General features: G+C 36.9%; 1 protein-coding gene across 1 annotated transcript in view; it reads left to right on the forward strand.

The window, feature by feature from the left end:
- The window catches only part of C2H1orf141 (chromosome 2 C1orf141 homolog), a 35,064-nt gene extending 9,480 nt beyond the window's left edge, over positions 1-25,584 (forward strand). The window contains 5 exon segments of the mRNA XM_068966697.1: positions 6,190-6,302; positions 14,923-14,990; positions 17,691-17,830; positions 22,634-22,787; positions 24,997-25,584. Coding sequence (XP_068822798.1) covers positions 6,190-6,302; positions 14,923-14,990; positions 17,691-17,830; positions 22,634-22,787; positions 24,997-25,584 — 1,063 coding nt within the window.
- Positions 25,585-26,319: the final 735 nt, after the last annotated feature.

Raw genomic sequence — 26,319 nt, forward strand, 5'->3', positions numbered from 1 at the left:
ATAAAGACACAATCTTATAAAAATACCGCCGCCCAAGCCCCCTGCCACAAAATGAAAATCAGGTTAAAAAGAGCCGTGTAGGTACAGTCTTAGGATACTCAACATGAAAATATACCTACCTAAATCAGGAGAGCAAGAAACAGATGGTAAGGAAATAAAAGAATTATAAGAAAAAAGTGTCATTTAAGACAGACTTGAATTTTCACATCTAAAGCTTTAGCAAGTACTAGACTTACGGTAAAATTACTCAATTTCAGACAGGAGAGAAAATAGCAGTTAATTACAAAGGAAAAGACAGCAAATAAGATTCATGTCTCATCTGTATCTCTGAGGCTAGAAAACAGTAAAACCTTTCCAACTTTTAAACAGAATGGCAATCCAAGAATCTGCTATTTGGGTGAATCATCATTTATATTTGAGAACAAAACAGAGACAAGTTTTTGGACTTGAAAGACTTTAGAATGTAATCTGCTTATTTCTTCTCCCTGAGGAACCTACTTGGAGAAATATTTTTATCCAAATTTAAATTAAGTATGAATAATATAAAGATCCAAACAGTATCTTTATTACACAAAAATGTATTTGAAATTTTTCTATGGTGCCTGAATGAAACTCTGGATTTCCATCTCAAAATGGCTACTCTATAACAACACAAGGCATTCCAAAGAATTGCCAGGCAAGTGTTCCCTAAGAGATTTCCAGTTGAGAAGAGGCAGCCTTAGCTCAGCTGCCAGGCTTCCGTCGGAACTGTGCCCTTCTCTGGTTTTCTTTGGTGTGCCAGTGCCACTCCACGCTCCATTCCAGGCCCGTGCAACAGCCTTCCTTTAATTCCAGCCCAGGCAGCACAAATCAAGGCCTTCACCTGTGTTCCCTTTGGCTCAACTGCAACAGGATATAATTTCACAGGGGATTTTTCTAACTATAAGACAAAAAGGGGGAGGGGAAGGGTTGAATCTTTTAAAAAAGTACATAGCCCCAAACCAATACAACTTACAAAAAACAGATTTATAATTTTATGCTAGTGAAGTCACCTACCAAATTTATAACTCCAAGTCCAATTCCTCATATTTTTTTTGAGAACACAGTACTAGGAACACAAGTTTTATTCCTAGACTCTTATCCCCTCCATTCCTTCTTTCTACTGTTGGGAAAACTCTCCACAGGTGTCTTGTATTTCTGTACACTTGTGAGCAAAAGCACTGGGGCTGCCTTTGTTCCTATCTTTTCTAGGACGTTTGTATAGCAGACAGCTTTGGAAGACAAAGAAAGTGCCCTCTTCTGAGCAAGCGCAGGAACATTACTGCCCATTAAAAAGATCTGGGTTCCCTAAATTCAAGGTTCCATTCCTGTAACATAACCCAGTGTGTGTGCTGATATCTGGCCTTCTGCTTATTGCCCTGTGGAACTGGGGCTCAGAGAATTAATGCAGAAGATACCACTCCTACTGCTGTGTGTGATAAATGGTCGGTCATCTCTGACCCAGGAGTCTCATGTCTTCCAAAACAGAGAGATGAAATTGTATCAGGCCCACTTGTTACTTTGTAAGTAGGGTCAAATCTCTGATTTTTTCACAGCTCTTCACACCTACTTGGAGGGAAGGAGCTAGGGGTAGAATGACAGAAATCTTGTTGCTTCTCTTAAACTCGGTAGTAAACAAAACTGTGGCTCATTCCTCAGTGACTAATAGAGTATTCTTATCCAGGTGCCTCTGAGCTTAGAAGGAACCTATTTCATAGCTATTTTATCTATCCTATAAGTCTACCTGCTTCTAGGTAGCAGGATTTATAATTTAGTTATGCATAAACTAAGTCCACAAAATTAATCCATATAATAAAATTTTAAGTAAGAAAGAGAACAACATGATAAGGGACTGTGTAAGCTAAAAATGACGTGATTAATTGAGGACAGAGTTTATATAAAGTTTATCTTACAAGTATCTAGCACTTAGTTCAGTTTTTTTTTTATTAATTAACTGTGCATTTACTAAAGGACCAATAAATAAATAAGTAAATAAAGCTGTCATCTCCCAGGAATTCCACCAAACTTGCTTTCCTCTCATAAGCACTTTGAATCTTTAAGAGTATTTTGCAAAATTAGCATGTTTAAGACCTCCCCAAAGAATGTTAAAATGACCATAATTTGAGAAATTGAAAGGAAAAAAAAAAGACAATAAAAAGGCACAGTACTAGTAATGGGAAAGGAAGAGCTATAAACACGGATGTAGAAGAAATTAAGATAATTATGAGTACATTGCTTCCCAGTGGCTCAGTGAGTAAAAAATCTGCCTGCAATGCAGGAGATGCAGGAGACACAGGTTAGATTCCTGGGTCCAGAAGATCCTCTGAGGACAGCATGGCAACCCACTCCAGTATCCTTGCCTGGAGAATCCCATGGACAGAGGATCCATGTTGGATGCAAAGAGTTGGACATGACTGAAGCAACTGAGCACATGTATTAACTATGCTGCTTTGAAAGATGAATCTGGTAATGGATGATCTGTGAAACTATAAATGGTGAAAATAAAATTAACAACAAGAAGAAAACATAAATCAATAGCTAGAAAAATTTGAGAAAGCGGTCAGAAAACTGTCTTTTACCAAAGCACCACCTTGAAGCTGTGTCAAGGGTGAGTTTCTTCAAAGAACTATTTAAATGGTTTCTGAGCATAGACAAAGATGAAATACTTCCAATTCTTCTCATAAAGATAACTTTGATCCTCAAGTCTGACCATGAGAATATAAAACCATTACAGTATTTCACTTATAAATATAGACTTTTAAACAATCTAAAATAAAATATTAACTGTTTCATTGTCTGTTCTCAACTCAGGACCATATAAAGCAGTTTTATATTTCTCCATTTCATTCTGACCATTTTTGGTTATTAAAAGTTTGTGCAGTTTAGTATTTTGATCTTACATATTAGTCAAGGCTTTCCCTTCGCACATATGTAAGGCTAGTGACATTAGAGGACCTGAAATGAGAAGGGTATGGCCAGCAATTTGATTCTTTCTGTCCTAACCTGTAAGTGGGGGTGGGGGTGGCCTTCCTCCAGCACATCTCCTCCTCTTCCCTCTTTTAATCTTTTTTTTTCCCTCTGTTAGGGGAACACTGTTGTGATAGAGCCAGCTCCCACCAATTCCTTAGAGCTGAGTGTTGAATTTGCAGGGATTTTGTGAGATCATTGTTAAATACAGTCATTATTTAAATTAAATATGTAAACTAAAAATTCAATGACATATTAAAACAAATACTGAAAACGCACCATTTCCTCATTATTTTCTACATTTTATTATCCATTTTTTGAAGCCCCTTAGTTTGCTTTTATTTCATCCAACAGAAGGTTCTATTTGTGCAAGGGATCAGACATTGGGAATCAGAGCTGGGAGGGGGCAGGAAAAGGGAAAAAATAGCCACATCCACTATCACAAATGGGTCTTCCCAGAACTACCATGTGGGAGTGAATGAGAGAGTCTGGAATTCATCACCTTCTCTTTCCTCCCTTCTTCCCTTCCTGACAGGGAGGTCTGTTGTACTACAGTTCATGGGTCACAAAGAACTGGACATGATTTAGCAACTAAGCAATATATTCTGCAAATGTATTTGAAAAAATACCTTTGTTAGATTAAGGATAAAAAAAATCATCTCCTTAACAACACAGTCAACACCATTAGGGTGGAATACTTGATACATTCCCATTTAAATTAGAAATAGGATTTCTAATTCTAATTAGAATTCTTACTAGCCCATTCTTACTAGTATACCTAACTATTGTGGAATTATTTGTCAATGATATTTTTACGTAAGAACACAAGATACAAATTTAAATGTTTTGAAAGGAACAGATGAATTATTTTATAAAGATTAAATGATTGTTTACTGAAAATCCTAAAGAGAATAAACTGAAAACTCACTGGAAGTTATAAGATTTTAAGAAAGTTCAATGAAAATTTACCAAAACAATTTATACATTCAACAAATACTTATTACACAGGTACTATGTGCCAGTCACTCTCCTGGGTGCTAGGAATACAACAGTGATCTAAACAAAGACCCTACCCTCAGTTTACATTCTAGAATAAGGTGGGAAGATCAATAACAAACTAAATAAATAATCAACATATAATGTAAATTTACTGGTGACAAATGCTATGAAGAAAAATACAGTCAATTAAGGGAATTAGGATTGATAGGGATTACTTTAGATGGGAGAGGATGAAAAAAGACCTTTCTGGAAAGGTGGAAATTTGAGTAGAGACTTATGAAATATATCACTTATGATTTGGGTGAGTAAGCCTCTCAATATTTAGGGGAAGAATACTATAAGCAGAGGACAGAGCAAGGGCCAAGGTCCTGAAGTAGGAGCTCAAGTTCCTTTTCTTAAACCAGACAGCCAAAAAACTCACTGTGGTTCCATGTGGAGGGGAGGGGTGAAGGGATGCACAGAGAGGCCTGAAGGGGCATTCAGTGGAAGCTGTTCTACTTAGACATATAAGAATTGAGGAAAGTTTCTGTCTTGCAGTGAGAATTTTGAATTTTATTTCAGTGTGAGAGGAAATGGTAGGAGGGAAATGACAATATCATTTACATTTTATGGATGTCACCATGGGTTGTATTGGGACCACTGGGCGCAAGAGAGATAGCAGAGAGAGCAGACAGAAGAAGGCTAGAGATGTGGAGCAGTAGTTCAGATGAGACATGAAGGGGCCTTGAAACTAGTACAGAAGTGATGAGGAAAGAAGCTGTTCGATTTGGAATGTGTTTCAAAGAAAGATCCAGTTAGATTTGTTGAGATATCAGGAATGGGGAATGAGAGAAACAGAAGTCAAAGATGACTGCAGAATACACTTGAAATCTGAAAGAACTGGTATAGACCATCTCATTTATGAAGCAGAAATAGAGTCACAGATGTAGAAATCAAATACACGGATACCAAGGGGGAAGGAGGGTGGTGGGAAGAATTGAGAGATTGAGGTTGACATATATACACTATGACCCTGTGTATAATATAGATAACTAGTGACAACATACTGTATAGCCTATGGAACTCTACTCAATGGTCTTTGGTGACCTAAATGGGAAGTAAATCCAAGAAAAGTGTGGATATACGTATAGGCGGGCTTCCCCAGTGGCTCAATGGTAAAGAATCCTCCTGAAATGCAGGAGACACAGGAGAGGAGGGTTCAATCACTCAGTCAGGAAGATCCCCTGGAGGAGGGCATGGCAACTCACTCCAGTATTCTTGTCAGGAAAAATCCCACGGACAGTGGAGCCTGACGGGCTACGGTCCGTGGGGTCGCAAAGAGTCAGACATGACTGAAGAAATTGAGCACGCACACACAAGTATGTGTTTGGCTGATTCACTTTGCTGTACAATAGACACTAACCCAAAATTGTAAAGCAACTATACTCCAATAAAATTTTTAAAACAAACAGAAACAAACTTGAGTGCAGAATTTTGGCCTAACCTTCTGGTTGAATGGAATTAAGACAACCTGGGTGAGAAACAGATTGGAAAGGAAGTGAAAGCAAACATTTGGTTTTGAATATAAGTTTGAAATTCCCATAAGACATCTAACTGAAGAAGTCGTGAAGCAGCTGGATTCATCAATCTGGAATTCAGGGAAGAGTTTGGGGTTTGTACTAAAATCTGGAGAATAACAATCTATAGATAATACCTAAAGGTGGAGGTCTAGATGATTTTAATTAAAGATGAGTGTCTGAGGTTTAAGTCACAGTATTTAAAGGTCAGAATTACCATGAATTATATGGTAGTATTAACTTCCTTACATACTATCAATAGTCAAAGAATTTAGAGGAGAAAAGTTTTTGTTCACAGTAAATAGATGTCGTGATCCTATCTGGTATACTGTTCTGGAAACGGAACTGACCCTAAATCCATATCCCACTACTTGACTAGAATTGGCAGTGTTCCTAATATTTAACACATTTCTAAGGTATTTTTCTAAAAGGGTCAATATAGCTTTTGAACAGTAGTTTCCTGAGTGCCCTCAATCCTGTAACACCAGCAGTTTTCTCTATTTCTTTCTTACTAATATTTTTAGTTTCTGCTTTATCAGTCCCACTCTTTTATACTGTACATGACTTGACCACATTTCTTCAGATGTATTTTTAAAGTTATTTTATGTTTTCTGATTATTTTAATTTAGATTAATTTTCTTTCTTTAAGGTATGTCTCCTTCAAAAATATGCCTGAACCTAAAAAAAGTGACTTTCAAAACTCAAATTTAAGACCATCCTTTTTGCCAACAAATATATAAACTCAGGAAATCAAGTCAATAGGTAATGTTTTGTGTAACCTATTTGCCTCTCTTTTGATGTATTGAATGCTTTTATTTACTACTTTATTATTTGTCTTATAGTTCTTATAATTTGTCTTATAAGTTCTTACAATTTGATGCTTCTGTTGAAAGCATTTGATTGAAAATGCTTGTGAAAGATTTCAGTGAGCTGTCAAGAAGGATTTCCTAGAAGAGATGATAGACATCAGAATAGGTAATTTGTACAATTCACAAAAAAAATCATATTTTTATGCTTATTTTGCTAGAAAGAAAATCTTTGGATTTCCTTTCAACTCAATCCTGAATTTTCTTATTGTTTTTTAAAAAATCACTCAAATCTGGACATCTTGCTTAGTAGAAACTTACTTTATAGGTACTTTCCTAAAAACTCCAGCAATCTGTAAGCTAGGAACCACCATTTTAGTTCCTCAGAGAATTTGGGTGTTTTATGTCATCTTTGATGTTCTTTCTCTGACATTGTCAGAAAAACGTCTAATTGTGTCGTTTTCATCAACAACCTTGACTGAGATGCCTTGCTTCCACGTTGTCCCATTTGCCTCATTTCTGTTACTCTTTTTCATCTGATTCCTCAGAAGGTTTGTTTATATGTACTGTCTCTACTCCTTCCATTTTTGTTCAAACTTCAACCTGCTGCAATTTGGTTTTTTGCCTCTACCATCCTCCTGGAGCGACCCTGAATAAGGGTGCAGGTGATCTCCGTGTTGCTTACCATCCTCCTGGAGCGACCCTGAATAAGGGTGCAGGTGATCTCTGTGTTGCTTAATCCAAAGCATTTTTGCTTTCGTTCTCTTCCACTTCAAATACCAGTGTAGTTAGTTCATCACTCCCTCCTTCTTAAAACTCTGTTTTTCTGCTATCTCACCTCTTCTCAGTCTCTCTTCTAAATCTCTCTGCTCCATCCTTAAGGTACTGTATTTGCTGAGAGCTCAGTCTTGAGCCTGTTTCTACACTGTCTCCTCTTAGGTAATCTAATCTAGACTTATAGTTTAAAATACCATAGAAATACAATTAAATCCTTCATTTGTATCTCAGTCCGGACTAATCCCATGAAGAACAGATGCCTATACTGAACTGCATATTTGATATCTCCACTTAAACTTCTCACTACATCTTAAACCTAATATCCAGAACTGGTCTCATGATTCCTTATCCTAAGTGTCCTTGAAAACTTTCTCCCATTCCCCCTGCCCCTCAACAGCATTCCATTCTCAGTACTTTGATCAAAGTGCGCCAAGTGACTCCAGTCTAAAGCCTAGAAGCCTGGCCCTCCCTGGTGGTTCAGTGGTTAAGACTTCGCCTTCCAGTGCAGGGGGTGAAAGTTTGATACCTGGTCGGGGTGCTAAGACACATGCCTCACAGCCAAAAAACCAAAACATAGAACAGAAACAATATTGTAACAAATTCAATAAATGCTTTAAAAAATGATCCGCATAAAAAATCTTTTAAAAATAAAACAAAATAATAAAGCCTAGAAGCCATCCTTCATCTCCCCTTTCCTTCCTCTCCGAAGTTCAATACATCAACAGGTTCTTTTCATTCTAACTCATCTTGAATTAATCTATTTTCACTGTTTCTTCTATCACCACTGTAATCCAAACCATCATTTTTGTGTGTCAGCTATAGTAGATTGCTGACAGGTATTTCTTCTTTCATTCTTCCCTTCTTTCTAATCAATTTCCTTCTATTTTTGTTAAACCATTTTAAGTTATAAAATAGCATACATTATAAAAAGTGAATATAGCATAAAATATTCAGTATAACAATCAATTATAAAAACAAACATCTGTATAACCATATTGCAAGTCAAGAAATAGACCATTGCCAACATTCCATAAAACATTTGACCTTTTCCAAATCCCTTTTCCCTTCCTTGTCCCTGGGGGTTTACTACTGTCTTGATTTCTGTGGTCATCACTTCCTTTTCTTTACATTTTTACCATCTATATTTTTGAATCTCTACAAAATAGTTTGCTTGGTTTTTACTGTACATGAATGTGTCAGGCGAGTGTATTCTTCTCGGTTCTGTCTCGCCACAACAAAGACTTGGAGTGACAGACATTAAAGCCCTCGGCGCATCACAGCTCTCAGGTCTTGGACAAACTATGTTATAGCTCTTAGACAAATCAGTGTTACAGCTCTATTTTATGTAGAAGATAGCAGGAGAATCCATCCTCGAAGCATGAGGGCATGCCAACCCAAAGACGCGGAAGAGAAGAGAGTGGAGGAGCAAGCCAGCACGCGGGTGAGGGAGAGAAAGAGAGAAAGAAGGAGGGAGGGGGAGAGAGAGACAGAGAGGTAGAGAGAGGGAGAGGGAGAGAGAGAGAGTGTGTGCGGAGAGCTCCTCCTTTTATGTTTTTTCCTCCTCCTGGGCCTGCCCTATGCAAATTGGGCCAGCCAGGAGCGCTGTTTGTTCTATCTGAAGTCCTCACTCCGGTCCTCGGACCTTCCTTTGTTCCATTTTCGCAGGCTTTTCCCCTCCTTGTCTTTTAGCCACCGCCATTTTGGACTCCTGTTTCCTATTCTAACTACCTAATAAATGTAATCATGCCATATGCATTCATTTGTATTTTCTTTTTCTTTCTTCTTAGCATTGTTTGTAACATTCATTCACCTTGTTGTGTGGAGGTATAGTTCTTTCATTTTCATTGTTGTGAAGTATTCCATTGCACAACTACATCACTGTTTATCCATGTCACTCTTGAAATTTGGGGATTTACTTTGTCATTGCAATGCTGAAATGAATATTGTTTTATGCATCCTTGCTGCATTTGTGTAAAAGTTTCTTGAGAGTGTATATCCAGAGTTTACATTACCAGTGATGCTTATCTTCAACAATAGATGACGACTACTTTCCATCATATATTGGATGATGGTAAGTGTTTTTACCAACCTATGTTCTCATCAGGTTTGTGAGGGTTCTTTTTGTCCTGCTTTCTAACACTTGAAATTGCCAGTTTTTCATTTTAGCAATCTACTAGGTATTTAATAGTATACCATTATGGTTTATTTGCATTTCTGTGACTAGTAATAAGTTTGAAAATTTTTTCATAAACTATTGGTAAATTGGATTTATACTTTTGGAAATCATCCAAGTTTTAGCTTATTTTAAATTTAGCCTTTTGCTATTTTCTCCTTGAATTTTAAATATATTCTTTTTACTCATTCTTTGTTGTTGGGGTTTTTTTTTTTTTTTGGAACATAATAAAATTTCTTTATAGAAGATTTGAGAATATAGAAAATATATTGGTTTTGTGTATTGTGAATATATTCATCTTTTCTGTGAGTTTTCTTTTCTTTCTCTTTATGTTATCTTTTTCATGAACGGAAATTCTTCTACTTTAATAAGGTCAAAAATACAAAATCTTTCTCTGTTTGATAAGTACTTTTTGTTCCATATCAAAGAAATCTTTTCCTACTTTGTGGTCCTGAATATCTTTTGCCACTTTTACCTTTAAGTCTAAAGTCTACCTGGAATTACATTTTGAGTGAAGTAAAGGTCAAATCTGGAATCCCAGGTGGTACAGTAGTAAAGAATATGCCTACCAATGCAGGAGATACAAGAGACACAGGTTTAATCACTGGGTCCAGTCACCGGGTCAAGAAGATACCCTGGAAGAGGAAATGGCAACCCATTCCAGTATTCTTGCCTGGGAAATCCCATGGACAAAAGAGCCTGGCAGGCTACAATCCAGGGGGTTGCAAAGAGTCAGATACAACTGAGCATGCACGCACATCCCAAGGGTCAAATTTAGTTTTTGTTCTTGTGAATACCCAGCTATCCCAGCGTGATATTATAAAGGTTATTCTTTCCCTAATGCTCTGGACTCTGTTCTGGAGCTCTTATTCTGTTTCATTAAATTATTTATCCATTTCAATATCAATACCATACAACATTAATTTCTATAGCTTAAAATAACCCTTAATATCAGGTAAAGCAAGTCTTCCCACCTTGTTCTTCAATAGTATCATGATTTTTTTGTTTTCCATTATGATTTCTTCTTCTGACCCATTAGTTATTTAGAAGTTATATCTTAATTCAAAATATATGAGCTTTTCTAATTATCTTTTGGTTATAAGTTTTCAGCACAATTACACTGCAGTTTGAGGATATACTCCATAGAATTTCAGTCCTGTGTAATTAGTTAACACTTGCATTTTCACCCAGTACATGGTCAATTGTTGGAAATGTTCAGTATGTGCCTGAAAATAATATATATTCTGCAGCTATTGGGTGCAGTTTTCTATATATGTCTTTTAGGTCAAATTTCTTCATTGTGTTTTTCAACTCTTCTATATCCTTAATGATTTTTCTGCTTGCTTGTTCTGTCAGTTGCCAAGAAGTTTCAGACTTATTGACTTTTCCTTGTAGTGTTATCAAATTTTGCTTTAAAGATCTTTAATATTATTTTGGCTGTCTTATTAATTGTATAAAATTTTAGAATTATTACATATTTCTAGTGAATTGAATCTTTTAAAATTATGAAGAGATTATCTTATTATCAAAAATCACTATAGTTACCCCTGCTTTCTCTTGGCTAACATTTACATGATATACCTTTTCCATCATCTTGTTACCATGATTTCTGTAACATTATGATCTATCTCTTATAGAAGAGACATCTCTTGTAAACATCAAATTGTTAGATTTTAAAATCTACTCTGTAATCTTTGGTTTTGAAATGGAGCACTTAGTCCATTTGCACTTAATGTAACTACTCATATCTTTGGATTTAAATCTGCCATCTTATTTTGTTCTTTCTGTCTCTCTTGTTGATTCTTTTTTGGTTCTCTTATGTCTTATTTAGGACTGAGTTTTTTAAATTTCAACTTTTCTCCTTTACTAATTTGGAAATTATGTACTCTTTTTCTATTCTGTAAATGATTATCCTAGAAATTACAATGTTCATCCTTTCAAGCTATAGTGTTACCCTCCTTCTGAACAAGAAAATAATCTTAGAACGTGTTGATTATTTTGCTGCCATACTGAGTTTTGTGTTATTACTGAAGTCCAAAGTCTCACCTAAATATCTTCTAAATCAGCTGTGGGGAGACTCAGTACGATTGCTCCTAAGGGAAAATCCTCTCCAGCTTGAACCTGTGGAATCAAACAAATTATGTGCTTCCAAAATACAAGATGGGACAGGAATGGGATAGACATTCTCAAACCAAAAGGGAGAAATAGGAAAGAAGAAAGGGCTGTTAGATCCAAAAAAAGTTTGAAACCCACTAAGACAAACTTTGAGATACTAAGGCTCAAGAATAATCCTCTTTGGCTTCATGCTCTGCTTTCCTGAGCAACCAGGGCAGAGGTCCTGCTCTCAAAACTCTGCTGGGTAGAGGAGGGTCGCATCTCTCCCACTACCCCACTGGGACTCTGGTAGGCCAGAATTCTATCCCCAGGACTTTATCTAGTGGGAGTGTTGGCCTCCTCCCAAGGGTTTGGCAGGCAGAAACTGAGGCTGGCCTGATGATCTCTGAGTCACCTTCATAATCTTTCTTCCCTTGTCTTAAGGAACAACATATATTTGCAGTGGATTGCTCTGTGGTCCTATCCTGTAAAAGCCAAGAAGTCTGACAGCCTTCCTTCATTTTATCCTGTCTTTAGCCGTTTCATTTCAAACTGGCAGTGTCTTTGCTGGGATATCTGATCAGGTCCATGTTTCACCCCATGCTAATCTCCTTAACTATCAAATGTGCACCACATCCTTAATGTTCTCTTTTGAGCATGCTTTCTCACTTTTGTAACATGAGAATTTTCTAAATTTGTAAGTTCTGGTTCCTTTTGCTTAACGATTTTGCCTTCAGTTCATTTTTCTTGTCTTCCATTTTACTTCAGGCAGCCAGGAGAAACCAAGACTCTTATTTAACACTTTGCTTAGAAATCTCAGCTATCCAATTTCATCACTCACAAGCTCTACTACAATAGTTTGCCACTTTTAACAAAGATTACCTTTTCTCCATGTTCCTCATTTCTGTCTAAGATGCCATCAGAATGGCCTTTACCATCCATATTTCTACCAACATTTCTGCGGTTGGTAATTCATGTATTTTCTATTAAAAATGGAAGCCTTCTCTACAGCTCTCTTCTCTCTTTCTGATTTCTTACCAGAATTGCCTTTAAAATCTCTTCACAGATGTATTGGCTTCTTCTAGTATGGATGTGAGAGTTGAACTGTGAAGAAGGCTGAGCACCGAAGAATTGATGCTTTTGAACTGTGGTGTTGGAGAAGACTCTTGAGAGTCCCTTGGACTGCAAGGAGATCCAACCAGTCCATTCTGAAGGAGCTCAACCCTGGGATTTCTTTGGAAGGAATGATGCTAAAGCTGAAAATCCAGTACTTTGGCCACCTCGGGCGAAGAGTTGACTCATTGGAAAAGACTTTGATGCTGGGAGGGATTGGGGGCAGGAGGAGAAGGGGACGACAGAGGATGAGATGGCTGGATGGCATCACTGACTCGATGGACATGAGTCTGAGTGAACTCCGGGAGTTGGTGACAGACAGGGAGGCCTGGTGTGCTGAGATTCATGGGGTCACAAAGAGTCAGACATGACTGAGCGACTGAACTGAAGGATGAACCTCAGAACTGTTTCAACCTCTACCCTGCTAGCCAGTTCCAAAGGTGCTTTTATATTTTTTGGTATTTGTTACAGTATCTCTCAGTCCCCAATTCTCTCTTTATTCAGGCTACTATAGCAGACTACTATAAACTGAGAGACTTAAAACAACAAACGTTTATTTCTCACAGTTCTGGAGGATGGAAGTTTCAGATCAGGGTGCCAGTAGAGTCCGGTCTGGTGAGAACCTTTTTGGTTTTCAGATAGTCACCTTCTTGCTTTATTCTCACATGGTGGAGAGAGAACATTAATCTCATCACGGGCATTCTACCCTTATCTCTTCAGTTCAGTTCAGTCGCTCAGTCGTGTCTGACTCTTTGCAACCCCATGAATCACAGCACGCCAGGCCTCCCTGTCCATCACCAACTCCTGGAGTTCACCCAAACTCATGTGCATCGAGTCAGTGATGCCATCCAGCCATCTCATCCTTGGTCATCCCCTTCTCCTCCTGCCCCCAATCCCTCCCAGCATCAGGGTCTTTTTCAATGAGTCAACTCTTCACATGAGGTAGCCAAAGTTATTGGAGTTTCAGCCTCAGCCTCAGTCCTTCCAGTGAACACCCAGGACTGATCTCCATTAGGATGGACTCGTTGGATCTCCTTGCAGTCCAAGGGACTCTCAAGAGTCTTCTCCAACACCACAGTTCAAAAGCATCAATTCTTCAATGCTCAGCTTTCTTCACAGTCCAACTCTCACATCCATACATGACCACTGGAAAAACCATAGCCTTGACTAGACGGACCTTTGTTGGCAAAATATTGTCTCTGCTTTTGAATATGCTATCTAGGTTGGTCATAACTTTTCTTCCAAGGAATAAGTGTCTTTTAATTTCATGGCTGCAATCACCATCTGCAGTGATTTTGGAGCCCCCCAAAATAAAGTCTGACACTGTTTCTCCATCTATTTCCCATAAATTGATGGGACCAGATGCCATGATTTTCATTTTCTGAATGTTGAGCTTTAAGCCAACTTTTTCACTCTCCTCTTTCACTTTCATCAAGAGGCTTTTTAGTTCCTCATCACTTTCTGCCATAAGGGTGGTGTTATCTGCATATTTGAGGTTATTGATATTTCTCCCAGAAATCTTGATTCCAGCTTGTGCTTCTTCCAGCCCAGCATTTCTCATGATGTACTCTGCATATAAGTTAAATAAACCATGCCGTGTGGGGCCACCCAAGATGGACGAATCATGGTGGAGGTCTGACAGAATGTGGTTCACTGGAGAAGGGAATGGCAAACCATTTCAGTATTCTTGCCTTGAGAATACCATGAACAGTATGAAAAGGCAAAATGATAGGATACTGAAAGAGGAACTCCCCAGGTCGATAGGTGCCCAATACGCTACAGGAGATCAGTGGAGAAATAACTCCAGAAAGAATGAAGGGATGGTGCAAAAGCAAAAAGAATACCCAGTTGTGGATGCGACTGGTGATAGAAGTAAGGTCAGATGCTGTAAAGAGCAATATTGCATAGGAACCTGGAACATTAGGTCCATGACCAAGGCAAACTGGAAGTGATCAAACAGGAGACGGCAAGAGTGAATGTTGACATTCTAGGAATCAGTGAACTAAAATGGACTGGAATGGTGAATTTAACTCAGATGACTCTCATATCTACTACTGTGGGCAGGAATCCCTTAGAAGAAATGGAGTAGCCATCATGGTCAACAAAAGAGTCCGAAATGCAGTACTTGGACGCAATCTCAAAAATGACAGAATGATCTCTGTTCATTTCCAAGAGATCATTTATTTAGAAATCAGTTTTTTCTAAGAAAATAGAGCTTTATTATGTAACAGTAAGTAACTGAAAGTTATATTCTACTAATAGAAATTTGTTTTAAACGCAAATTATTCTAGAATATATTTAGCTCTAACAAACTCCATTTCCAAAAAAATTTACAAGTAGAGAAAATGGTTTGTTGAGTTAAATTAGAAGTAATCTAATAATATAGAAATATCATTTATGTTTGGATTTGTTTCTTTAGAGCCAGCAGAAGAATATCTAAAATCAAGATCTATTAGATCTTTTCATTATCTTAAGGATATACCTGAGGTAGGTTTAATTTGTATACTTACAGTTATTTAATAGAAATACAGATTATCTCCAATAGTTTTATGCATTTTTCTACAAATCTGAAATTCAAATGAATTTTAAGATTCAGAAGGACAAAATTTTAAATGATTTCACCTCTTACATTATGTAAAACTTTAAATATGGAAACTATAAAGAAAATAATATATTTGTTGTACAGGCAATACAGTAAAAAGTATTTATTGAATGTGTGAAGTACTAGCATTTATCATAAAGTCTGTTAAGACAGGGCCTCATAGAAAACTATACATACATAACTTAACTATTTTAATTTAGAATATGAAAATATATATCCATTTGTTAACCTTTTGATATATAGCCAAGACCATTTTTGTTATAGTTATTTAGCTCACATAATTATAATAATGATGATTATATTAGGTTTAGAAACAATTCTATTGGGAAAATTTTTTTTAATTTGTTTTACTGAAGTATAGTTAGTTTTCAATGTTGTGTTAATTGCTGCTGTATAAGCAAGTGATTCAGTTATACATACATGTACATTCTTTTTCATATTCTTTTGCATTATGGTTTATCACAAGATATTGAATATGGTTCTCTGTGCCACACAGTAGGACTTTGGTGTTATCCAGTCTACATATGTGGGTGCTTGCATGCTTATTTGCTTCAGTTGTGACTGACACTTTGTGAACCTATGCACTGTAGCCTGCCAGGCTCCTCTGTCCATGGGATTCTCCAGGCAAGAATACTGGAGTGGGTTGCCATTCCCTCTTCAAGGGGATCTTCCTGACCCAGGGATGGAACCCACCTCTCCTGTATCGTAGACAGATTCTTTACCCACTGAACCACCTAGGAAGCCCTATTCTACATATAATAGTTTGCATTTGCTAAGCCCAAACTCCCAATTCATCCCTCCCCCACACCTCTCCCTCTTGGCAGCCCCAAGTGTGTTCTCTAGGTCTGTAGTAACAACACTATTGACTCTCACTGACTGCTTGAGCAGAGGTACACAGGCATCCTGTAAAGTGGCCATTGAGCATGCCTGGAAATCATTCAGGTTTTATTAGAAAGAGAAATTAATACAGAGAATCATCAAAGAGTCATCAATTAACACCTAAGAGTCTCTTAGGTGTTAATTATTATTAACAAAATTTATTGCAAATATGGTGAATGAAACATGAAGAAATACATACTTTGCACCATAATTAATAGCAGATTATCATTTTGTTGGATAGTTAGTACTTTTTATAATTTTAAAAGATATTGATAAAATACAGTGTCTGGATTATTAGTTTTATCCTTATTGACATGTGGCTAACAAGAGCACTAAGTCCTTCCACCCATTCTTCCTGTTTTAATTTCCTCTTTGCAGAAGCAATCAAGTTTAATCTTTGGCGGTTTCAATTCCTCTTATGATTAACTATAATTCTAAAGAATGAGCTTCTACTGCTATTTTTTTATTTACCAATTTTAAGCAGTATTGGGGCTTCCCTGGTGGCTCAGAGGGTAAAGCGTCTGCCTGCAATGCAGGAGACCCGGGTTTGATTCCTGGGTCAGGAAGATCCCCTGGAGAAGGAAATGGCAATCCACTCAAGTACCCTTGCCTGGAAAATCCCATGGATGGAGAAGCCTGGTAGGCTATAGTCCATGGGGTCGCAAAGAGTCAGACACGACTGAGCAACTTCACTTTAAGCAGTGTTTACTACATAATCAAAGACAGAAATTTGAATTAGCTTATTTATACTGCTCTACATCTCACCTCTCTCCCTCTTTTCTCTTTTCGATCTATGATAGTTACTTTTCTGCTTCTTCTATTTTAACTTTTGTACCTTGAAATAGTATATCTAAATATGTTCTTCTTTCCTATTAGCTATAATCAATAACTCCTGATTCCTCTTGCACATCCCATGAAAGATCTTAGCAGTTTTAGCCTTTCCTCCACATCATCTTCCCTAGGTCAAGTGTATATTTATTCTTATATTTTGAGGTTAATGATTATATTCATTTTTCAACTCTGATTAAGCCTTTATATTTTGCCTGTAGGTTAATTCTAAAACTAAAAATACTATAATCAGCACTTATTATTATAATTTTAAAATTGTTTATTGTAGAATAAAGTAATGTGCTAGGATTGTGTTTCTTCTCATTGAGTACAATGTAAACACAATAGGCTCTCTTTTCTTATTCTCCATCAGTTACTAAAAATAATGCCATTAGTTTCCCTTATGTTTAGACCTTGACTGTCTTGTGTACTTTTTCTGGAATTCCTAGTTGCCTTTCTTTTTTCTTGTGGCAAATAATAATAATAGTAAAAATCTATATAGTACTTGAGAGTGCCCAGCACTATTCAAATATGTATATATATCCCAGCTGGCTAAGTGGTAAAGAATCCGCCTGCTAATGCAGAAGACTTAGGAGACACAAGTTCGATCTCTGGGTCAGGAAGATCCCCTGGAATAGGAAATGGCAACCCACTCCAGTATTCTTGCCTGAAAAACTCCATAGACAGAGGAGCATGGCTGGCTACAGTCTATGGGGTTACAAAGAGTTGGACAGACTGAAGCAACTTAGTACATACAGCTATTTGTTATCATAGTTAAATATATTATATCAAATGTGAATAATCAAGTAAAAATTATTTATCAATATAGACATGGAAAAATAATTTCTAAAATAGTTTCTCCTTTTCTTCATGTGTAGACAGAATATGCTAAGCCCTTCCAGGAATTATATTCACAGCATAGACACCAGTGTAGAAGAACATTGTGTTCTACAGACTTTTCTTCTGCACCCAGCAATCAGTCTAATGCATATAAGAAGGAAGAAGACTCTAATTACAGGTATAGATATTGTATGCTTATATTGAAATAACTGAAACTTAACTGCATCTAACTTTAAGATATAAACATTAAGAAACCTTTAACCAAGAAATAGCAGTGTCTAATCATATAACACATTATTTTTCTGCTTAATAACATCTGAAGACTCTCTATTACAAAAATGGTAAAGTCTAGATTCCTGAGTATGACATATAATATCTTTCCAGCCATGTATTCTGTCCTTTACTGATTCTAATCACAATGAAGAAATAGTCTGTTCCAATCGCTGTGATTTGACCCATTCTATTCTCTATGCTTAGAACATACTTCTCCACCTGACAGAGTCCTGTTTATCTTGAATTGTCTCAGATAGCAAGAAGTCCATCAGTAAGGCAGCTCCAGGTTAACTCAGTTATTTAGTGATGTCATCTCATATGCAGCTTCTCAATCCTCCCTCAATTGTCTCACCAAGTAGTTTGTCCTTCTAGCCTTGCTAGATAAGATGTCTATATCTTATAAATATAAAATGTCCTACAGCCTTGCCATATAAGATGGTGACTACTATTCAACAAAACTGGAAACCACACCCAATGAAAAAGACATAAGCTCTTTGACCCTTTTGTAAGAATGAGGAAAATGCTCTCCAACGCCCTCCAGAAGACCTCCTCTGGTGTCTCCTTGGCTAGAAAATCTTCATGCACCCATACCTAAAAACCAATAAATCAGGGAGTTTGGGGGAGAATGGATACATGTATACATGTGGCTGAGTCCCTTCACTGTTAACCTGAAGCTATCACAACATAGTTAATTGGCTATACCCCCAATACAAAATAAAAAGGTTTTAAAAATAAAAATTAAAACCCAATAAATCATTATCTGCTTTTAGTATGATCCACAGTATGAAATATTAATACTTTTTATATTACAAAGATTGATGTCTTTATCTATAGAGCAGAAGATTCAGATTCATAGATCCCTAATTATTTGTCTTTCTACTAGTTGAAATTGATTGCAGTATTTTAGTGCTTTGAATAGTTACTACTAAGGATCTATGACACACTCTCTTCTACTTTTTAATATGTTGATCAGGAGATGCTAAATTGATTTAGTATCTAAATTGATGGGTTGTAGGTTACATTTTGAAAAGCACAGCCTTAGAGTATTCAAGATTCATTCTATTGATTTAGGAAGGAGCCCAACTTCCCTTGAAGTATAGGGTTGCTTGGAGAAAAATGAATAGTATCAGAGTTCTGTTAGCAAAACAAACAAAAAAAAAGTGGTGAGGGGGGAAGTCTTAAGTAGGCAATCCTCTGTTTACCACTTATCCTTTAAGATCCTACTGAGATATCACATTCTCTCTGAAGTGTTCCTAACAGCAGTGGCAGACTGTTCTACTCTTTCAGCAAATCAAATTTCCCTTTATGAAATTTCTTGAGTCTCTCTACAGAAGAAGTATTGTATTCTTTTATCAAAGTTCCAAATTAAGACTTCTGGGAAAGTTGGCAACCTACATACAGGTTTATCCTGGCTAAAGTAAGTAACAAAAAGAAGAAAAATAGAGAAGAAAAATTCATTTACTTGAAACTAGGACAGTTTATCTCAAACTCAAAGAAAATCTGCTATGTATTATATATAAAAGTCTGAAAAGACTACAGAAGTCAATGCACAATTCCTGTTCTATAAAAAAGGAGGGGGGGAATATTGAAGGAGCCAGTAGAAAATATTCTGAAAATACTTCTGTTAAGCATCATTCCCCTACTCAGCTCCCACTCCTACCACACACACACACACACACACACACACACACACACACACACACACTCAAAGAAAAAGGTTTATAAACAATGATGAATCATATGAATATGGGAAATCTTCCCCTTTGGGATCCCTTTCCTCACTGCTAATCACAGCACTCCAAGTCTGTGTTAGCAGTATTTTTAAGATACCTTTAGATGTTCTCAGTTAGGGAGAAAACCTCCTAACTTGGAGGAACAAGGTCTTGAAAGGAGGATGGTAACAGAAGAGACCAGATACAATTTTTTAGGAATCATCTTTGCAAGCGTGAGTAATAGCCACTTAGCTACTGTCTAAAAAAAAAAAAAAAGTCCCCATCCAACAGTCCAAGAGCCATGCAGCCATCCTTTGATTGAATTCCTCACCAGACTGAGTTGCGCACCCCAAGAGAGAGGTAAAAACCTGGAACTCAGTGGCACCTCACCCGTGCATGGACAGAGAACCCACCACTACTACCATATCAGAGTCACTGAAGAGGTTTCACAAAACATACAGCGCACAGGAAAATTTCCTCATGAATTTTCAGGGCTCCGCCTCCTTCACCAGTTTATTCAGACAGCTGAATGCCCAAACTGATAATGTGAAGTAAAACTATCTGGATTTACCTGGTAATTTTTAAGGAGAGAATTTAATAATACTCAGGTAAACAAGGAGAACATCCCAAGAAAATGTACCCCTATTATTCAGGGGATAATAACAAGGCCAGATTAAAGTAGATGAAAAAAAATAAAAACAAAACATGGCCCCTATCAACAATTCTGCAACAAACAAAGGAAATCATTTAAAATATGGCTAATGGCTGCATTTTGACAGAATTGTAACCCATGAAATGGGAGAAGAGTTAGACAATAATTGCTTCATGTGCTCAAGAAATCAAAGAAAATAAAGATCCTATGTAATAAGATTTGAAAATACAAAAGATAATTGCTGAGTTTGAAATGGTGCTATCAGAGTTCAGGATATTTTTAAGGAAATAGGTAGTGATGATGCAGAACTGACAGATATATTAAAAGTCGTGGAGTAGAATAAACGTGGAGTAAGCCAACCTATGGATCTAAAGAGCAAGTTTAGGAAAATCGCATGCAATGCAATATGAAAGAATAAAAATATGATTGGATTAGACAAGATAGTATATTAACAGAAGAAAAAAAGATATCCAACATGGAGATAATTGGTGTAAAGAAGAAAACAGAACAGACTGAATGAACTGACTTTAATATACTGTGGCAATTTGTTGTGCTCAGAGTTATAGGTGTGCACTTAAGGCACTTAAAGATTGCTCAGGTGGCTCTATGGTAGCCAAGCTATGAGTGTCCTCAAGTGTTTATCCCGGTGTACTGAACAAAGAGATAGGGAAACATTGCATAGAATACAAGCTACGTGAGAGCAAGAGAAAAAGCTGAATTTACTGCTTACAGCATGTGTGTTTGGGAACATATTTAAGAAAATAGAGAAATGCTAGAGTGGCCAGCAGTCATATTTGGAAGAGTTCAATCTTGGACACTTTATTCACGCCAGGTGGCAAGATTTGACTGTTTGCATAAGCTAAATGACCTCTCTCTGTACCACGTATTTAAACATCTGAGGCTTCCTCCTGGGCTTCCCTGGTGGCTCAGCTGGTAAAGAATCAGCCTGCAAAGTGGGAGACCTGGGTTCAATCCCTGCATTGGGAAGATCCCCTGAGGAAAGGAACGGCTACCCACTCCAGTATTCTGGCCTGGAGAATTCCATGGACTATATAGTTCATGGGGTCACAAAGAGTTGGACACGACTGAGCAGCTTTCACTGTCACTGACTAATGATGTGTTTACATATTAGAGAGATTTGCAAATTCAGGAATGCCTTTCTTCAACAAAAATCTCCAAGCTCTGTTTTATGTTTGATCTGTCTTAGCCAAACACTAGATTCTTGATCTCAGTCTTTTCCAGTTCTATTTTGTTTATTTGTTTTTACTAAATAGCTATTACAGATCAAGCATGAAACCAAGTACTTTGCATGTTATTTTTCAATGTAAAATATTTTATACAAAATATTTTGTAAATACCATATACATATCTACCTTTTATGAAAATCTTTTAAAATTTCAGCTCAAACTGGAAAAAAAAAAAAAAACCTAGGGAATCACTTGAATTGGTTGGTCACTCAGAATTATTGGAGCAAAAATTCACAGCCAACAGCCACTTTAGGTTTAAAACAGCTCCTCTGTTTCTTTCTATGATGGTATCTGAGTGAGGGACTCACTGGACTTTGTGACATTGAGAAAAAGGTATTGGTGGCCAACAATCTTGGTCAGGGCCTTTGGACTGCTGGCCTCATTTCTAGATGTTCTGTGGCTACTGACACTTGTGGTTCATGAACTTACAGCCTATTCTCTCTGAACTTAGATAGGGTCCACTCTCAGATCTCATTAGAACGGTAGAACTCAGTGAGTTTCTGTTGTGTCTTCATCTGTTCTTAGACTGTCTATTTATACCTCACCCCAGGGAAGCCTTTGCTGTGGCTTACCACTGTGATAGTAAGCTTGTTGTCAAGCCTAATCTGAGTGTTCATGTCACTTGTGGACCCATGGAGATCTGGAATGAAAGCTATATCTTCTCTCTGCCTGACCACATCATTTTATCCTGATAATAAAGCTAAGGTGACCCTGTGTTGGCAGGAAGCTCCTGGAAAAGAACTATTGTCCCAGAATCTCAACAAAAGATGTAGCAAATATCCCTGTCTTCCTTTGCTGGTCTCCTCAACCTACATAATGTACTTCCTCCCCACTCAGAAACCAAAAGAGGCACACATATTATTGTCTTGCTTCCACCCCTGCTTTTGCTTTTTTCCAACACAAACCAAGCAGCAAATGATGGTCTTATCAGGTTGAGAGTATGGCAGGGGGATCTGAGGGAGATGTTAGCAGCAGTTATTTTGAGGAATGGGATAGGTAGACAAGAAGTGATAAGTTGAAACCAGTCCTATAAACATTTATGCTGAACTTTTACTCATTTTCAGAATAAAATCTTCTTCTGACTTCAATGATTTTAGTACAAAAGAAAATGAATCCATCAGAAATGATCAACTAAATGAGTATTCAGTAAGACACAAAAGCCTGCTGCCATTGTGCTTCGAGGATGAACTGATAAAGCCAGATGCCAAGATAATCGACGTTAGTCTGGTAAAGACAGTAACTTCTCACACGGTAATAAAAACATCTATTTATACTACTGTTCAGTAAAATTATATATCATTACTTCTTGTAGACATATCGTATCCTAGTGACCAGAATCTTTGATAAATTCTTCTTACCTCTTGGCTTCATATTCTGAAGTGACAACAACATGGATTCTTAATATTCTTTTTAGAACCCCCATTCCAAACCAGGGGATTCTTTGGCACCAGCTAAAAATTTTGTGTTTTTCTTTTATGAAGGATTTATCAAATTTTCTTGATTATAAAAGAAATATAAAACAAAGATGGTGTTTTTTTAAATGACTTGATTATATTTCACTTTTCTATCAATCTATTCTATTTCAACCAGAAGAAGCAATTTATTAAAGCTGATTTGGTAGCTCAGAGTCTCTAGGAATGCTGGACAGACAATATGGCTGGAAAGCTATCCAATCAGGACTCACCCTGTTACAGCCGCAGCTTGCTCTACTGGGGCCCATGCTCTCGTCACAGACAAAAGAAGTTTACAATTCTGATGCTGGGCAGTAGACACTGCTTCCAAGATCTTTGCCCACTGCTGCCTTTCAGCTAGCTATATCTACCACCAGCCTCACTAGAATAGTTCTTGCAATGCCTGCTTTTCACAGTGCTTGCTTTTTCTGAACTGAAGACTGTCTTTAGTGTATCCAAGTGGCAGAGCCTAGGGCACATGCCTATGCCCTAACCCTAAGGGAAGCTGATAAAGCGAGTTTTTGCCTCTACCTAAAGGCAATAGCAACCCATTCCAGTACTCTTGCCTGGAAAATCCCATGGACGGAGGAGCCTGGTAGGCTATAGTCCATGGTGTCATGCAAAGAGTCAGACACGACTGAGCGACTTCACTTTCACTTTTCACTTTCATGCACTGGAGAAGGAAATGGCACCCCACTCCAGTGTTCTTGCCGGGAGAATCCCAGGGACTGAGGAGCCTAGTAGGCTGCCATCTATGGGGTCGCACAGAGTCGGACATGACTGCAGCGACTTAGCAGCAGCAGCAGCAAGGATACATTGGGATTCCCTGGTGGCTCAGTGGTAAAGAATCTGCCTTCAATACAGGAGATGAGAGTTTGATCCCTGGGTCGGGAAGATCTCCTGGAGAAGGAAATGGCAACCCACTCCAATATTCTTCCCTCGGAAATCCCATGGACAGAAGAACCTGGTGGATTGCAGTCCTTGGGGTCACAAAGAGTCAGACAGACTTAGGGACTGAACACGTATGCAAGGGTATATTCCCTAAGGTACTGGACAGACCAAAAATTTGACAAACCTCTACTACTATGGCTAAATAGGTAACATTGGCATCACCGGTGGATTAAAAAACTAGATCTTTTGTCATTTTTTTCAGTAATCATAAGCATTAATATGCCTTTCACACTAAGGTCATTAATATACAATTAGATGATCATCAATTTCTTACTTTGTTAATTGTATTTCTAAAAGAAAAGTAGCAATCATTGACTTAAAGTTTACAAACTAAATACTGGTAATATTTATATTTGATGAGTAATCTGTAGATTTAATCTTTTTTACCTTATAATGGAAATGTGTAAGACAGTTCAGTGAGTAGATCATACATACAGATTTTGCTACTACTGTGATAAAAATAGTCTATTTTTAAGTCAATCTACTACTTTGGCTCTTTTATTTCACAGATATAATATATTGAGCACTTTTTATTGTGCTAAATTGTGCTATATGTTGGGATACAATAACGAATGTAAGTCTTTTAAAGAAAATTTTATACTTTCTGAATTTATTAGGATATTCAGACTTTGTAATTTTGGCTTGTAATCAGTTATGTAATCAGTTTCTTTTGATCTTTGACTCAATCTATTGTTTGGTATGCTGCTTATTTCTGGACATGGAAACCTAAGAAATGCCAGGACAATGTTCCATGCTACCAAATATCATATTTCCCAGTGACAGCACCAAACATTTCTTTACATCTCACGCTATTTCAAAAAGAATTTTAGGAAGCCAGAAGTTCAGATTTTACCCCTAACATTGCAACAGAGTACTAAGAGAAGGAAGTATATAACGTACAAGAACATCTTTTTGTTATGTTTAAATATTGTTATTGCTTATATTAAAAACTTCTATGTAGTTACTTTTACAATATTTTGCCATTTTATGTTTTAAAAACTACTTAGCCTTCTTACCTCAATAGACAGATAACAAAGACTCTTTTCTTTAATCCACAGGGGAAAAATGGTACAAATCCCATAATTTTCCATGAGGCTGGGTACGTACAAATGTTACTTTTGACAAAAAATAGGCTTCCTCCCCATTCTATGGAAAATGGAAATGGTTCCCCATATGAAAGATCAAATGTTGTTTTAGAAAGAAATTGTGAAATGCTTAAATCTGTAGCTAGAGATCAATCTATTACTCCTTCCAAAACCCAAAGAACTCTGCCTACAACACAGAAGAAAGATATACCAGCAATATCTTTAGAAGTCAGCCATAGGGTTGTAGATGATAAACTAAGGAAGAAAACTAGGAAGCAGACATTCGAAAACATACCTTGGGATAAACTCTATAATTTTTCACAGACATTTTCCAGCTTAACAAAAAAATTTGTGGGTTTCCTTGATAAAACTGTTATTCAAGAAATGAGTGCTAAAACTGGAAAATTTGAAAAAATGTTTTCTACAGTAAAACCAATGAGTGAATTCAGTGCCTCACCTGTCAAATATTACTCAAAGCCTTCACAAAATATACTCAAAGTCCATAAAATAAATAATGTAACACCACTGGATGATTTGTTAAACTTGTCAGGTGAAAAATAAGCACCTCATAAAGTATTGTTTATTCAGCATTCTGAGGGTAACAAGAAGCAAATAATGAAGTTAGAATATCATAGAAAAAATTCTTGTCTAAATGGTAATATTCTGGTGGATGGTAGAAGAGAACAAAACATAGAGGTTGAAATTACAAACCAGCAGTGGTATAATATTTTTAGTAAATAAGAGGATAAAATTAGGAAATAATGATCACCAAGAAGAACTAGTGCAGGAATTTCTCTTATCTCAATTAGATTCCTCAGTCATCAGCGTTCCTACAGTTAAGTATGATTCAGGACCAAGAATGGTATAGACTGACTATGGATATTTGCTATTGGAAGCCAAATAACATCAAAAACTTTGTTCCATAACTGGATATCAAATAAAACAATATGCCATTAACTTGACAGATGTGGAATTAATTGTATAAAAGCATTTTGGATAATTGATGGAAACTATTACAATATTACATTAGCAATTCATGAAATTAAAAGGCTTTGCAAAATTTCAAATATCTTTTTGTTAGTAAATGTTGAAACTTCTTTACTATATAATGCCTTTATCAAGTGTGACTTTGACTTTTTTCTAAATTGTTAAACAATTTAAAAGCACAACTGATCCTTAGTAAGTAAATAATTTTGCTAGTAAATCCTATAAAAGATTGAAACTTTTAAATCAGTTGCTATTCTATCTATTCACTAACTTCTCATTAACTCAAACAGTAAAAAAGCAGAACTCAGA

This window comes from Capricornis sumatraensis, chromosome 2 (assembly GCF_032405125.1).
Source record: "Capricornis sumatraensis isolate serow.1 chromosome 2, serow.2, whole genome shotgun sequence".
Classification (NCBI taxonomy): domain Eukaryota; kingdom Metazoa; phylum Chordata; class Mammalia; order Artiodactyla; family Bovidae; genus Capricornis; species Capricornis sumatraensis.